This window comes from Hippoglossus stenolepis, chromosome 14 (assembly GCF_022539355.2).
Source record: "Hippoglossus stenolepis isolate QCI-W04-F060 chromosome 14, HSTE1.2, whole genome shotgun sequence".
In the NCBI taxonomy this organism is placed as follows: Eukaryota; Metazoa; Chordata; class Actinopteri; order Pleuronectiformes; family Pleuronectidae; genus Hippoglossus; species Hippoglossus stenolepis.
The window spans coordinates 776,447-792,723 of NC_061496.1; the positions used below are offsets into that span (position 1 = coordinate 776,447).

General features: G+C 44.8%; 1 protein-coding gene across 1 annotated transcript in view; it reads right to left on the reverse strand.

Moving 5' to 3' along the window:
* The window catches only part of patj (PATJ crumbs cell polarity complex component), a 70,216-nt gene that overhangs the window by 29,073 nt on the left and 24,866 nt on the right, over positions 1-16,277 (reverse strand). Inside the window, 11 exon segments of the mRNA XM_047342835.1 lie at positions 5,042-5,132; positions 5,700-5,759; positions 6,990-7,100; positions 7,438-7,615; positions 7,743-7,814; positions 8,021-8,101; positions 8,528-8,582; positions 8,684-8,759; positions 9,278-9,565; positions 14,692-14,766; positions 15,315-15,524. Coding sequence (XP_047198791.1) covers positions 5,042-5,132; positions 5,700-5,759; positions 6,990-7,100; positions 7,438-7,615; positions 7,743-7,814; positions 8,021-8,101; positions 8,528-8,582; positions 8,684-8,759; positions 9,278-9,565; positions 14,692-14,766; positions 15,315-15,524 — 1,297 coding nt within the window.

A 16,277-nucleotide genomic window follows, 5' to 3' on the forward strand; every position in this document is an offset into this window, starting at 1 on the left:
TCTTAGCCCCGCCTCCCAGCACCGCGTACTAAAGGCTTTTTTTGAATTTCCAGAAAGAGACAAATAAAAAGCAGGAAAGAAGTTAAAGATTTCACATTGTTACCTGTAAACATAGAAATGAAATGCGTCAGTTAGAGTGTTTAACAAACTGACCTGAGATAATACATCACAGTGAAGATTAGTAGTGAACTTGCTGCTGATTCTGTTCTAATGCAGTTTCCTAAATGGCTATAATACAAACTGATCTCAGAACAGTGGAGGCTTGTAACTATCAGCTGATCCCACGATTATCCACAAACGTCTTTCTGAATGAAGTTTCTATTTATACTCTGCTGCAGCGACCCACTTCCCCTCAGACTCGGATTTAATTAACTCTGTCACAACTGTGAATAGAAATGAATCTTTATTTAAACAAACTGGAGCGACACCAGTTACTAGAGCGTTTCTAAAGAGCGGGAATAAGACGAAGATATACAGCTGGTAGTCGAGTCACGTGACTGATAAGAACCAATCAGTTTCTGTTCAGACTGAAACACAACCGCAGAGTTTCCAAACTGAAAGAGAGAGAGAGAGAGACAGAGAGAGAGACAGACAGAGAGAGAGAGAGAGAGGGAGAGAGAGAGAGAGAGAGAGAGAGAGGGAGAGAGAGAGAGAGAGAGAGAGACAGAGAGAGAGAGAGAGAGAGAGAGAGAGAGAGGGAGAGAGAGAGAGAGAGAGAGAGAGAGAGGGAGAGAGAGAGAGAGAGAGAGAGAGAGACAGAGAGAGAGAGAGAGAGAGGGAGAGAGAGAGAGAGAGAAGAGAGAGAGACAGAGAGAGACAGAGAGAGAGAGAGAGAGAGGGAGAGAGAGAGAGAGAGAGAGAGAGAGAGAGAGAGAGAGAGAGGGAGAGAGAGAGAGAGAGAGAGAGAGAGAGAGAGAGAGAGAGAGAGAGACAGAGAGAGACAGAGAGAGAGAGAGAGAGAGAGAGAGAGAGACAGAGAGAGAGAGAGAGAGAGAGAGAGAGAGAGAGAGACAGAGAGAGAGAGAGAGAGAGAGAGAGAGAGAGAGAGAGAGAGAGAGAGAGAGAGAGAGAGAGAGAGAGAGAGACAGAGAGAGAGACAGAGAGAGAGAGAGAGAGAGAGAGAGAGAGAGAGAGAGAGAGAGAGAGAGACAGAGAGAGGGAGAGAGGGAGAGAGAGAGAGAGTCATCCTCCTCTCAAACAGTGGTTTCACCTCGGGGAGGAGATGTCTGCAACTTTAATAAACTTCAAAAGAAACTGTGTGTGTGTGTGTGTGTGTGTGTGTGTGTGTGTAGAATAACAATCAGGCTGCAGTTTGAATTCACTGCTGCCACTGAGTCAGGGTTAGTTCTCTAGTTGGGATGGTTAGGGTTAGGTCTAGTTGGGATGGTTAGGTCTAGTTGGGATGGTTAGGGTTAGGTCTAGTTGGGATGGTTAGGGTTAGGTCTAGTTGGGATGGTTAGGTTAGGTCTAGTTGGGATGGTTAGGTTAGGTCTAGTTGGGATGGTTAGGTTAGTTCTCTAGTTGGGATGGTTAGGTTAGGTCTAGTTGGGATGGTTAGGTCTAGTTGGGATGGTTAGGGTTAGGGGGTAAGGGAATGCATTATGCATTATTCCCAAGATGACACATTCTAAGGTCTGGTGAAATAGACATTTCTAGACTCAACCCGAGTGGAACCAGGGTCTGAATGAAGTCTCATTAAATCTGGTGTTGAGTTTCTGCGTCAGAATAACTTCTGGTGGATGTAAACGGAGCGAGAGTCTGCAGCTTCAGCTCTGATCACGAGTTCAGACATGAGGTGTCTCTAAACAGAGGCTGAGCAGCATCTGCAGGAGAGGAAGATGTTTCTGCTCTGAGAGAAACAAACCTGAAAGTGCAATAGAAACAGAACTGAATCATTTATCAATGCTGCAGCAAAGAAAGAAGAAGGGGCAGCAGCTGGATCTGAGGAGCATCACTGATCAGAACATGAACAAAACTCATCTGTGATCTCGTGGTCGCTCTGTAAAACAGGGACACTTATTAGTGTATTGTCAGAACTGTTCCACCTGAAACCTCGGATTGAAGTAAAGAAACCGTTCTGGATTTCAGGCTCTGACATGAAATAAAAGTGTCTCATCTCTTCCATGAATGAACAGAAAACACGAGTCCTAACAACCCAGATTTGGCTGAAACCTTTGGACAGATGCTCTCTGTCCCTAATGAAGCCAAACATGATGGATCTGGAATCAGTTTAATCGGCTGTGTGTTCAAATCTAAACACATTTAGATTTTTGTCCAAAACGAGGATAAAGACTTTCCCAGGCATCGCAGTGGATTATGGTGGTCTCTGTATGTTTGTTTACGAATCATTTTACTGCCATTGTTCAGTGACCACAGGAGGACATGTCTCCAAAGAGCCTGAGTCCTGCACCAGGAGGAGACGGAGTCTTTGTGTCCCAACGTTTGGTCTGAAGTTCAGTGATGAGTCTGAAGCTTCATGTTTCATAAGATCTGTTAGTTTTGGCTTCACATTGTAATTTAGGGACTAAAGAATTTTGTCTGACATGAATTTAGTCGTGGTTCAAACATTTTATTGTCGGAGGTGAAGACTGCAGCTGCTTCCTCTTCTTCTACTGTTTAATTCTGTCTCTACTTCCTGTGATTTGTCCAAAAGTCCAAACTATCCAACAAAGTGTTTTCACTGCAAACCAACAGAACCAGGTTCAGTCTGATCCAGACCCAGAACTCCTCTTCTGCTCTGAGGAACCTTTCACACCTGATGTTCAGGTTCAGACTGAACTGAAGAGTCTGAAGCTCTGAACCCAACCAGGTGTGAACGAGCTCTCAACTGACTAAAGTCCTGGTTCTATTGATAATATTCATCTGAAATAAATCTGCTGGAGACTTTGGTTTATGTTGATTTTAACAGAAAGTTTTATTCAGTAAAAACAAGTTAATGAAATCATAATAGTTTTATCACTTTCATAACATCTTAATTTATGTTTTACACATTTCAAATTTTACAAATTTAAAATCTTCTAACAACAAATTAAAAGAAACTTTAAGTGTATCTCTGATCAAACAAATTACAACATTTTTTCATTTAATTTAAATGTAAAGTTTAAACATTACACTAAAGAAGTGTGATATCAGTTCAGGGTTGTTTCACCGGATCCATGTTAAACATCATCTAAACTCATCTTCTGATTTCTGATTCTGTCGGAGGTTGAATCTGTGACGTCATTAATCCTGTTTGAATCGATGTCACACGTGTTGAAGCTAAGTCGTGTTCTTTTCTGCAGCTGAGATTGTTTCATATTCTAAGATTTTAAAATCACATTTGACTCATTAACGTTGATTATTTGGATTCGGACGATAAATGTGAACAAACATGGAGGAAAAACCACAACGTAAATTATTCAAGTGATCATTTAAATTTTCATTTCACGTTTTGTGACGTTTACAGCTTCATAGGAGAAGATGAGGGTTTGCTTTGTAAATCAAAGAAATAAAATAAAATAAAAATGAGATGAAAAATAAATAGATCAGTGAGTTTTTCAGTGACGCAGGTTTGATTCCCAGCTGAGGACTTTATTATTATTTCTAAATCACATGGATTCTTCATTAGATTTGAAGAATCAACAGGACAGATGTGATTTGTAAAATTAAACCAGTTCAACAGCAGAAGCAACACGACCAGAGAAAACTTAACACCAGCTAAACCCTCCAACCAGCAGCCTGGAAAACATCAAGCCCCGCCCACGCAGCCCCGCCCACCTGCCTCAAACGCACCAAACCAAACGCACCCAGAGCGAGAAAAACCCGAACCAGAGAAAGACCAAGAAAATAAGAAATAAAGATAAAACATAAATCCTCCGATGTAACATGACGGAGCAGCTGCTTCACACACGTCCTGCAAAGACAGAAACACACACGTTAACACACTGACCCACACCTGTACAACTAAACGCACACGTTAACACACTGCTGCACTGACCCACACCTGTACAACTAAACGCACACGTTAACACACTGCTGCACTGACCCACACCTGTACAACTAAACGCACACGTTAACACACTGACCCACACCTGTACAACAACTAAACACGTGTAAACACACTGACCCTCACCTGTACAACTAAACACACACGTTAACACACTGCTGCCCTGACGCAAACCTTCCTATGCTAATGTGCTAATGCTAAAGTTCCTAAGAGCAAGGCACTGATCGCAGCAACACGATCAGAACAGAAACATGTCGACTAACTCGGAAAAGTGCTCGCTCACACACACACACACACACACACACACACACACACACACACACACACACACACACACACACACACACACACACACACACACACACACACACACACACACACACACACAGGCTACATCCACACGACTACGTTCAAGTTTTAAAACATCACGGTTGCTAACCATAGCAACCGTGATGTTTTCACACATTTGTTCTCACAGACAGAACCTCCAGAACATGTCAGGAACATGTCAGCAACATGTCAGGAACATGTGAGGAACATGTGAGGAACATGTCGGGCCACTCACTTGTGGTGGCCGGCCGAGCAAAACTGTTTTTTATCTCAAAGCTTTGATAAAAGTTCGACGTACATTGTGTTTTCGTGTGTAACAATTTATTTTCTTCTGTTTTATGGACGGATTCTTGTTTTTTATATATATATATAAACCCACAGTGAGGGGATTTGATGGTCCATGTTTTCACAAACACAGTTGTAATTTTTGTTGAGCTTTACCTCAACATCACACAACTTCTCCTGCGTCTGTTTCACACCATCGTTGACTCATGAGATCATAACCTGAAACCTCAGGATCTCAGATCCACTGAACAGACGTTGAGCTGCAGCTCGTTTCTGTATTTTCTTCTTCTGTCTGTCGGAAGCTGCAGAGTTTCAGAGCCTCGTGTTTGTGAAGGAAGTTTAACAAAGAGGCTGAGGACAGAGAGGAACAGCAGCTGTGTGCGTGTGTGTGTGTGTGTGTGTGTGTGCGTGTGTGTGTGCGTGTGTGTGTGTTACACTGACCTTTGGCCTGCTCCAGGTCAGAGTTCAGCTCGTTCTCTGATTGGCTGGGAGCAGTGTAGGGCGGGGGCTGTCTCAGAGGGGGCGTGGTTTTCTGAAACAAAATGAACCTGAGTCATGTCTCTGTCTCTGCTGAGGCTGTGCTGCCCCCTGCTGGACTCTGCTGGAGTTACAGATGATGTTAAATCCATCTCCACTGTATCTTAAAGAGCTCGTATGATGCCAGCAGATCACGTCTCTAACTGCAGACTCACTGTGCTTCTCAGTTTCTAACAGTGGAACCGGAGGTGGAACCGTCACCTGTGGAAGATCTAAGATCTACAACCTTCCTCTGATTAAGTTTATAGTTCGAGCTTCTCAGGCGAGTCTGGACCAGGATCTCCCATCATGCACTGAGCTCCCCGAGTTTGGGTTTGTTAGCGTAAGGGTTTGTGAGTTTATTTGTGTTTCCTCATTGTGTTGTAAAGTTGTGTTGTCACGTCTCCCTGTGTAAACAGCCCTCAGGTCACGCCTGCTGTGATTTACAGGAATAAAACCCAACTGATTCGGACTGAAGTGTTTTGAAGTTTTCACAAAGTCAGAACATTTGTGAACTTTTGATCGGACCAGTGAGTCGCTGCCGTGAGCATGTGACCAGAAGTGAGACAGGATCTGTTCTTACCAGAGAGTCCATCGTCTTCCCTTTGTGTTTAATGTAGCTGGGAGCTGTTAGAGAGACAGGCTACACACACACACACACACACACACACACACACACACACACAGAAAGAGAGGGGGACAGTGAGATATTCACAGTATCTGGTGGATGCGTGACCACTAAGAGTTTGAAAAGTTAGATTATTCTTTTTTGTTGTGTGTCTTTGAACACGTGTCAGATGGAAACATGTTCAACAAAAGTCAAAACAACGTTGAGCTTATGTTATATAAAAGTTTTCTATAGCACCGTCATGGTGTAAACTTATACACAGACCTGCTGCGTCAATCAAAGGTTTGTTCAATCAGGAGAATATGGTGTTTTAATCTTACACCTGGTTTCTGTTCACATTCTGTTAAACTGTCATCAAAGCAGCTGAATTACCTGTGATCAGCTCCTGTCACTGGGATCCAGTGAACTGTCAGTGGGATCCAGTGAACTGTCAGTGGATCCAGTGAACTGTCACTAGGATCCAGTGAACTGTCACTGGGATCCAGTGAACTGTCACTAGGATCCAGTGAACTGTCAGTGGGATCCAGTGAACTGTCACTTGGATCCAGTGAACTGTCACTGGGATCCAGTGAACTGTCACTAGGATCCAGTGAACTGTCAGTGGGATCCAGTGAACTGTCAGTTGGATCCAGTGAACTGTCAGTTGGATCCAGTGAACTGTCACTTGGATCCAGTGAACTGTCACTGGGACCCAGTGAACTGTCACTAGGATCCAGTGAACTGTCAGTGGGATCCAGTGAACTGTCAGTTGGATCCAGTGAACTGTCAGTTGGATCCAGTGAACTGTCAGTTGGATCCAGTGAACTGTCAGTTGGATCCAGTGAACTGTCACTAGGATCCAGTGAACTGTCAGTGGATCCAGTGAACTGTCAGTTGGATCCAGTGAACTGTCACTGGGATCCAGTGAACTGTCAGTTGGATCCAGTGAACTGTCACTAGGATCCAGTGAACTGTCAGTTGGATCCAGTGAACTGTCACTAGGATCCAGTGAACTGTCAGTGGATCCAGTGAAACTGAGGGAATCCTAATTCTACATGAAGCTCAGCAGAATCTGATTTGTGACTCGTCTCTATCTATGTCCGACACAGATCCTGATGTTTCATCAGGTTTAAAATGTTCTCCAGAGCGACGAGTTCAATCACAGAGGAGAACAGACATGATTTAACCCCCCACCACCTCCCCCCCTGTGACTCCTCCCCCCTGTGACTCCTCCCCTCTGATCGGAGCTTTGCTGTGTGTTCGTACCCGAGGCGTCGCACAAAGACTCTGGACGATGAAGACGATCGGACTCGGAGCTGATTTAATGGCACTGACCGCCTCCTCGTGACTGGCAGCTCGTAGGTCAACACCTGACACCTGCACACACACACACAGCAGACAAAAACACACACACAGACAAAACACACACACAGACAAAAACACACACACACACACACACACACACACACACACACACAAAGGTGTTAAAAAATACTGAAGCTGCTGAATTTGTTTAACATGTAAAAACACACAACATGTTTGTTTCTGTTCATTCGTCTGTTTCATCACTTTGAGTTTCCCGTTTGCTGCTGGAACCTAAAACACTGAATCCACATAAAAGCCAGTAACAAACAGATGTGAGGTTCTGTTCATTTACGGCCACGTCTGTATTGTAGCTGTTTACACAGAGTTCCAGGTATTAGACACGGCCCACCTCCAGGATCTTGTCTCCGGTCTTCAGACAAAGCGTCTTGGCGGCAGGACTCTTTGGCAGAACCTGTTTGATGAAGATTCCCTTCAGCTCCTCGCCGTTCCTCAGACGCTTGATGACGTGATGACCTCCCACGATGCTCAGGCCCAGAGACTCATCCTCCTCCGCCCACACCTCCACCCTGCGGGGCAGAAACAACATTATTAGCCCGGTTTCGTCTCCAGGGTCAAATGTAACCACGGAGACACAGGACAGATGAACACTGAAGATTCAGGACGCTGTGTGGACACAGTCTGAAATGGTTTTACCTGCGGGGGGGTCCCCAGTGACTGAAGGCCGGAGTTTCCTCTCCCTCCCCCTCCTCTCGTTCAGGAAGATTCCTGTGAGAACACACACACACAAACACACACACACACACACACACACACGACACAGACCACACACAGACACAGACACACACACAGACACACACAGACACAGACAGACAGACACAAACACACACACACACAGACACACACACACACAGTCAGCTGTAGGTTTCTACAGTCGCTGTTTTAATGAGATGGAGGTGAAGCACATCTCTTACCTGTGGCCTCCTCTGATTGGTAGAGAGGCTCCTCCCTGGGTCCGCCTCTTCCTCCTCCCCATGTCAATCATCCTGACAGACCTCCACAAGGAAGAGAATATTAATCATAATAACTGAATTAGTTTAAATGATATTTTATATCATAAACTAATAATATTCATATTCAAACTTGTCAACACACTGTAAAATGATATGTGCTACCACCGGTTCAACCAGCAGAGGGAGACAGAGGATTGTTCAATGGAACAAAACTAGGAGGAGAAGAGGGGACGAAGAAGAGGAGATGAAGATGAAGAGATGAAGAGGAGACGGACAGGAGGAGACGGAGAGGAGGAGACAGAGAAGAGAAGGAGACGAAGAGGAGACGGACAGGAGGAGACGGAGAGGAGGAGACGGAGAGGAGGAGAAGATGAAGAGGAGACGGAGAGGAGGAGACGGAGAGGAGGAGAAGATGTAGAGGAGAAGAAGAAGAGGAGATGAAGAGGAGGACAAGCAGTTGATACTGACTCTGTGTCGGTGTCTGTCAGAGTGAGCTCAGACTCTGCTTCACTGTCTCTGAAGTCTGGAAGACAGACAGACAGACACACACACACAGTAAGTTGGATGTCAGACACACACATGTACCAATAAACCCAGTCAAACAGTATAAAGTGTGAGTCTCACCCAGGATCTGGTTTCCTTCAGACACGATACTTTCTCGCTCTGACGTCTGCTCGTCATCCTGCTTGTGACTCCAGCTCTGAAACAACCAACCACATAAGAATCTCACTCTTTCAGAAGGTGTATGGTTCTGCTGCTTTAGGTCTAGAAGGTCATGAAGCACCAGCTGCCTGTCGGGTCTCGATGGGCTCGGGTCAGGAATCCACACTCAAATTATATTTCCCTCATCTTCTCCCAGAGTAACTTGACGTTTGGATCAGTTTATTGAATTTTATTTTGAACTGGACATGAAGTTTGCCAAAGTAAAACTATGACTCATATACTTATACACAGTGACAGTATATTAAACCCATTTTCAGATCAGGACGTCTCTCCAGAAGAAGTCAGTACAGAGATCTGTGATTCATTCAGAACCCGAGTTCTCAGGACAGATAATGAAATGACCATGTTGCAAACAGGAAACTCTTGTGAGAGTTATCGTGAGGTAACATGTAATCCTCAACATGTTGTGACCCTTAGGGGGATAATCGAGTGTGAGCAGACATGAACATGGAGGACATGTGGAGTTTAAATCATCAGATACAGTGAAACTCTCACCTCCTCTGGTCGACCTCGGCTGGAGGAGGTGAGCCTCCACTCCTCCCATGACGGGGGAGGTTTCCTGGAGAGAGAGCCCATCTTCTCCTCTTCTCTCTCTTCTGTCGTCTTCATCTCCTCCTCGTCCACAGCCATCTCCCTACCCTCTTCTACAGGCAGGAGGACAGAGGTCATGCAGGAGGTGGCGTAGCGAGGCAGACCTCCATCCAGGATAAGCTCTGGCTCCTCCTCCTCCTCCTCTTCTTCCCGTCGAAGGTCTTCAGGCAGGATGGAGCCATCACCGAAGCCCTGACACAAAAGGAAATCCTTCTGAAGTTACAGTCACTGTTTCATTGGACTGGTTTCACGGCTTCATCCCAAAGGGCCGACCACAGACTGTAAATAAAGATGGCCGACACAGCTCCACATCCTCCCACTGAACAAAAATGAAGCTAAAATATCTCACATTCGAACGCTGCCATCTTGTGGTGATGACGTCATTTGAAGTCAGTGACGGTGGAGTGGAGCCGTGGTACCGAGGTCCTGCTGATCTCAACCAATCACAAGTCAGTCTCATCTGTCAATCATGACGTCTCAGCCCATTTATATATCATCATATAGTTTAATTAAAACCAGATGACTTGGCTTCACGTCCATCTTTAAATAGTGTCAGGGGCTGAAAATAAATAAACCAACAAATGTGTCACGAGTAAAAATAAAAGTTGGTTCTCCGGTGGACGAGCACATCGCTGCCATTCCTCCTCTAACATCTACTGATTCACCAACTTCTATACGTTCATAAGTTATAAGCTAATAGCAGCTGATATTTTGGCCTGGTTACATTTATCAGTCAGGATTTACCTGAATGTCTCATAAGAATGAAACAGTTTGAACATCATCACAGTAATAAAATCCTCTTCAGTTAAAGAGATTTAATAAACAAACTAGAGAAAAAGGTGAAATAAGACACAAGAATCCAGAGGTTGTCTGCCCTGATGGACAGGTAAAGACTCAGTGAAACTCCTTTGGCTTCAGCTCGTCTCCACAGTGAAGAAAGAGCAGCAGCAGCTCTCACCACATCTAAAACTCCACTTTTGCCTTTATCTCTGGACACATTAAGGTTTTCTCCAACTCCCTAAAGAGCCTCCCTCAGCAGATACTGAGGGTGTATCCTGTTCTTAACATTACGATGCAGACATTAGCCCGCGCGGGGAAATATTAATGACAACACTTAGGCTAATTTCCATCGACGAGGCCTCATCTTCAAGGACTCTGCTCCTCTTCTTTTAATTTGGGCCTGGGAAGCCGGCCCATCGCGGCCATATAATGGAGGTGAGGAGCAGACGGCGGCAGCAGCAGAGAGCTCATAACGCTAACAGGATGTTCTGCAGACTGATGTGTATTGGCCGTGACTGCCTGGCCTCATATTCATAAGATTTAAAGACACTGTCATTTAATATCTCTGCCATTAGACGATGAGGACGGCTGAGATGACGAGTCGGCTGCTTCGGACTCACATTGAGCAGCGTGTACGAGCGAAGGATTCAGGATACTCTGCTCAAACTTCAGTTTTATTTTACTGCACACGAACAAATCTGAGGTTTATTAATGTTATCTGATGAAGACCTGACATAAACCCAACATGTGATATTTATCACAGGAAATTATCACCAACCTACAAAATCTGTCTCAAAGAAAGATGTGTTCAAATGCCTCAAAACAGAAACATTTTAAATGAACGTGATTGAAATGATCAGAGGTCAAAAGAGTTTTCCGTCAATTGACTACTTGTCCAATTAAAACTGCTGTGTTCAGACCGTAGACTGTAAATAAAGATGGACGACACGTCTCCACTTCCTCCCTCTGTACAAATATGAGGTGGTGCTGACGTCATGTGGAGTCTGATCGTACAGCGGAGCCGTGGTTTGTGGCTCCTGCAGGTACAAGCGCTGTCTGTCCCAAGTGTCCGTCAAACTAGAACTGAACCAAGGCTTGCAAAGGGAGCAGCTGTGACCGTAACGGCTGTGGTGGTATCGGTTGTCATGGTAACAGTTCCAGCTCAGCGCTGTTTGCCGACAGTAAAACTGGTAGTTTTTCTTCTGGTTTTATTCAGAGTGAACTTTGCTCACAGCAGATTTCTCTCTGCACACAGACGATCAGAATAATGTGAGGACAGCAGCGACTCCCTCCTGCAGCACTCTTCTATATATGACCTCTAAAAGTTAACGAGGTGTGGAAGTGTAACAGGGGTCTCTCTCTGGTCAGCACGCTGGCGTGACAGAGAACGATGCGGCGGTGAAGTGACAGCACCGACCCGGTGGTCTTTATGGAAACCCATCAGAGACCTGTGGGCTGTGAAAAAACCTCTTCCACCAAATGGGCTGCATATAAAACAGGAAATAAAACAACAGCACAGAGGACGAGACCGCAGGAGGACGGACTGTACTGTGTAAAGTACAGTAAAGTACAGATAAGAAGAGTACAGTAGAACTCAGTATAGTACAGGAAAGTACAGGAAAGAATAGTACAGTAGAACTCAGTATAGTACAGTAGAACTCAGTATAGTACAGTAAAGTACAGGAAAGAAGAATACAGTAGAACTCAGTATAGTACAGTAGAACTCAGTATAGTACAGTAGAACTCAGTATAGTACAGGAAAGTACAGGAAAGAAGAGTATAGTAGAACTCAGTATAGTACAGTAGAACTCAGTATAGTACAGTAAAGTACAGAAAGAATAGTATAGTAGAACTCAGTATAGTACAGTAAAGTACAGGAAAGAAGAGTACAGTAGAACTCAGTATAGTACAGGAAAGTACAGGAAAGAAGAGTATAGTAGAACTCAGTATAGTACAGTAGAACTCAGTATAGTACAGTAAAGTACAGGAAAGAATAGTATAGTAGAACTCAGTATAGTACAGTAAAGTACAGGAAAGAAGAGTATAGTAGAACTCAGTATAGTACAGTAAAGTACAGGAAATAAGAGTATAGTAGAACTCAGTATAGTAGAAATCAGAACAGTCGAGTAAAGTACAGTGGAGAAGAGTAAAGTAAAACTCAGTATAGTACAGTAGAAATCAGTAGAGTACAGGAAAGTACAGGAAAGTGCATTAGAACTCAGTAGAGTCCAGAGGGGAGCTGGTTAATCTGCAGTAACCATGACGACAGTAACATGATGAAGATGATGATGGTGGTGGATCATCAGTGAAGTACGGAGGCCCTGAGGTTCAAAAAGAGGAGATTTATTCTCTTATAAAGAGTTAACAATAACATGGAATATTAAAACACCTTCACTACAGAGTCATCAGCATCCTGTGATGAAGATCACCTCCTCCTCCTCACTCACCATGTTGGGAACATGAGAGAGAAGAGTCTGCTGCCTCCTACAGGAGCTGAGGCTCACTGCAGCCTCGCTACAGGACCGTGTGGGTCTTTATATATCTATTTAATCAGATATGTTTGAGTTCAACACAAAGAACTTCATTTACATTTATAACATAGAAGGTAAATAAAGATGGACGGCTTCCAAAAGTGAAACCAAAGCATCTTAATTGCCCCCTGGTGGCTGACTGCAGTATAGATAATAGAAATCTGCCTCTTCCAACGTGTCCAACTTCTATATTTACAGTCTATGATTTAAATGGAGCTGAAGAATCAGTACTGTACCAGTGTTCACAGGGAGTACTGTAGTAGTACTGCTGTAGTATACACAGAATACTGCAGTAATATACACACTGAGTACTGCAGTATTCACTGTGAACAGAACTGCAGTACCCAGTGTACTGATGCTGGAGTGTCCTCAGAGCACCCCCCCTCACTTAAGAGAGATGCTGCTGGTTGAGCTGATGGAGCACTTTATACATCCAACCTTTCTGCTGAGTCAGCAACTCCTCACAGTGAGGGGGAGGACAGGGGGAGAGAGGGTGAGAGAAGGTGAAAGAGAGGAGGAAAGAAAGAGGAGAAGGAGGGATGATGGAGGGGAGGGAGGGAAGGAAGGGGGAGAAGATGAATCTGAAAGACAAAGCTCGGACAGAAGCATGTCTTCCTCTAGAAGAGTGGAAGTAATGACCACAGAACAAACCGCGACTCATCACAGACTCTGAACATTAGAGAGAAAGTACTGAACAGATTTCTGATGGAGCTCATGGACATTTACAGAGAAACTCAGGAACCGTTCACACCTGGTTGTGTTCAGAGCTTCAGACTCTTCAGTTCAGACTGAACCTGAACATCAGCTGTGAAAGGTTCCTCAGAGCAGAAGAGGAGTTCTGGGTCTGGATCCAGCTGAACCTGGTTCTGTTCCAGAGTGAAAACACTTTGTTGGAGAGTTTGGACTTTTGGACCAATCACAGTAAGTAGAGACAGAATTAAACAGTAGAAGAAGAAGAAGAAGAAGAAGAAGAAGAAGAAGAAGAAGCTGCAGTCTTCACCTCCGATGATATAATGTTTGAACCACGAGGACGTTTAACGGTTTAGCACTTTACCACTTTTCTCACGTCGCAAACACAAGCTCATGAGTTCCATCTGGAAAAGTTTGTGCTTCAGGACGTTTTATCCAGAGTCTGAGGACATTTTCTGATCTGAGTCTGTCTCCACAGATGAAAGTCTGTGGAGACAGACATCAGCTGAGACGGACGCCATCTGATACACGAGTCCTGCAATGAATTCTGTCACAGAGAAACTGTTTGAGCTGGTTCTTCTATCAAAAGAGGTTTTAAATACTACAAATACCACATGTTGTATTTGTCACATCACTGCTTGTATTTGTTTCTGAACGTGTTGGAGGTTTCCACAGAGATAAATCCAGTTTGAAACCTGCGTCAGTTTCTCTTTGCTCCTGTCGTGCTCTGCGTATTTATTTACATTTATTTATTCCTCCATTTATTTTTCTTTATAGTCAAACTCTCTGGCAGCTCATCTCATATCCAGACCAGTAAAGCAGACTAAAGTGAAATGAGTTAAGGCAGGAGATAAAGAAAAGAGACGAGAGATTTAAGAGCAAAAGGTGAAGAGAGATGGAGAGAAGAGGCAGCGAGGAGGAGGAGGAGGAGGAGGAGGAGGAGGAGGAGAGGGAGGAGCAGAGTCAGCGAGAGGAGAAATCTTAATGGTCCAGTTTGTGGGGATTGACGTGGTTAACATCAGGCAGCCACTGTTTTAAAGATGGTGTTTGATATAAGTGTTTTCAAATGAATCAAGATATTTACTGTAGGACATCCCTCACACACATTCTGACACACAACCACCCCAGTGTGTGTGTAGGACATCCTCACACACATTCTGACACACAACCACCCGTGTGTGTCTGCCTCCGCTCTTTGACCTGGCTTTCTTCGACTGGCCGTTAAACATGCATGATGCAAATCTGGGGCATCTCCTTCAAAGCTGCGAACATTACATCCACGTGTTCCTGAACATACATGACTGTGACGGTGTGTACCTTTGGAACAGGCAGCTGCGTGTTGCTGAGAGACGTCGTGTTGTCGTCCTTTCTGCTCCTCTCTGTCGCCTCCACCTGTAAAAACACGATGCAGATCATTGGAATCAACATCAACCGCTGCTGATGATCAGTTCACAACCACCAGAAGATCTTCAACTAATACTGGAGGAGGAACATGAGCCAGCAAGAGTCAAGAGGGTCTGGAACAAGAAGGAGAATATCTGGATATATACATACAAAGGTCTGGACCTAGAACCAGGAGTTCTACACCACGTGGTCTCGACATAGAGCTGGAATTTCTGGACCTTCAAGTAGAGGTGCAGTAGCAACAACTAAAAGGTTTGGACTGCACAAGGTCTGAAACTAAGACTAGAAGGTTTGGAGCTAAGACTAGAAGATCAGGATCCACTACTACAAGGTTTGGACTTTGTACAAGAAGAACATCTGGACCTATAAAACCCTAAAACCACATGGTATGGGCCTAAAACTAAACGATGGCACTTACCACTTATAGATCTACACTCACAGCTAGAAGGCAGATCAAGACCAAAACTAGAAGATCTACCCCCGCTAGAAGGTTTCAACGTACAATTAGAGCATAAAAGCAGGAGGTCTAAGCTTACCACCAGAGGCTTCCGGATACCCAGGCGGACAGTGCCAGATGGGATAGACTTTAAGACCTCCACAGACTGGGCCAAGGTGAGCAGGTCCAGTTGGATGTGGTTGACTGAAACTAGCTGGTCTCCGGGAAGTAGGCCACCGTGACGCTCAGCTGACCCGCCAGGAACCAAAGAGCGAATCACCATCACACAGCGACCAGGATCTAACGGGTCCTAGAGAGAACAAGAAGAGTCGACCTTCTGAACCAAAGATACCAAGACTGAAGACAAACATATGGACAACCCAAAAACCTAATGCAGCCACTGGCTGTAGCCGGCGTGGAGGCATTCACATCAGGGAGAGAGAGAGAAGCTGGGACGATGAAAGAATTACACCAACACTGAACCCAGGTCAGTTAGCCTTTGACCTGAAGACCTTCTCATCTCCATTATGAACAGATATCTGGGTTAAGACTGAGACCATGAACATTGGAGAGAGAGAGAGAGAGAGAGAGAGAGAGAGAGAGAGAGAGAGAGAGAGAGAGAGAGAGAGAGAGAGAGAGAGAGAGAGAGAGAGAGAGAGAGAGAGAGAGAGAGAGAGAGAGAGAGAGAGAGAGACAGAGAGAGAGAGAGACAGACAGAGACAGAGAGAGAGAGAGAGAGACAGAGACAGAGAGAGAGAGAGAGAGACAGAGACAGAGAGAGACAGAGAGAGAGAGAGACAGAGAGAGAGAGAGAGACAGAGAGAGAGAGAGAGAGAGAGAGAGAGAGAGAGAGAGAGAGAGAGAGAGAGAGAGCAGCACAGAGACAGGTAGGGGGAGACAGAGACCAGATAACTTACAATCACATTTACACAAACCCAACAACACATGAATAAACACTCAGGTGAGACTTTCTCCTCCTGATTCTAGTGAAGAGGTCAAAGGTCACGGCAGGAGAGAGGGACGAGTTACAGATGTGGAAGCGACAGGAAGTAAGAGGACGAGA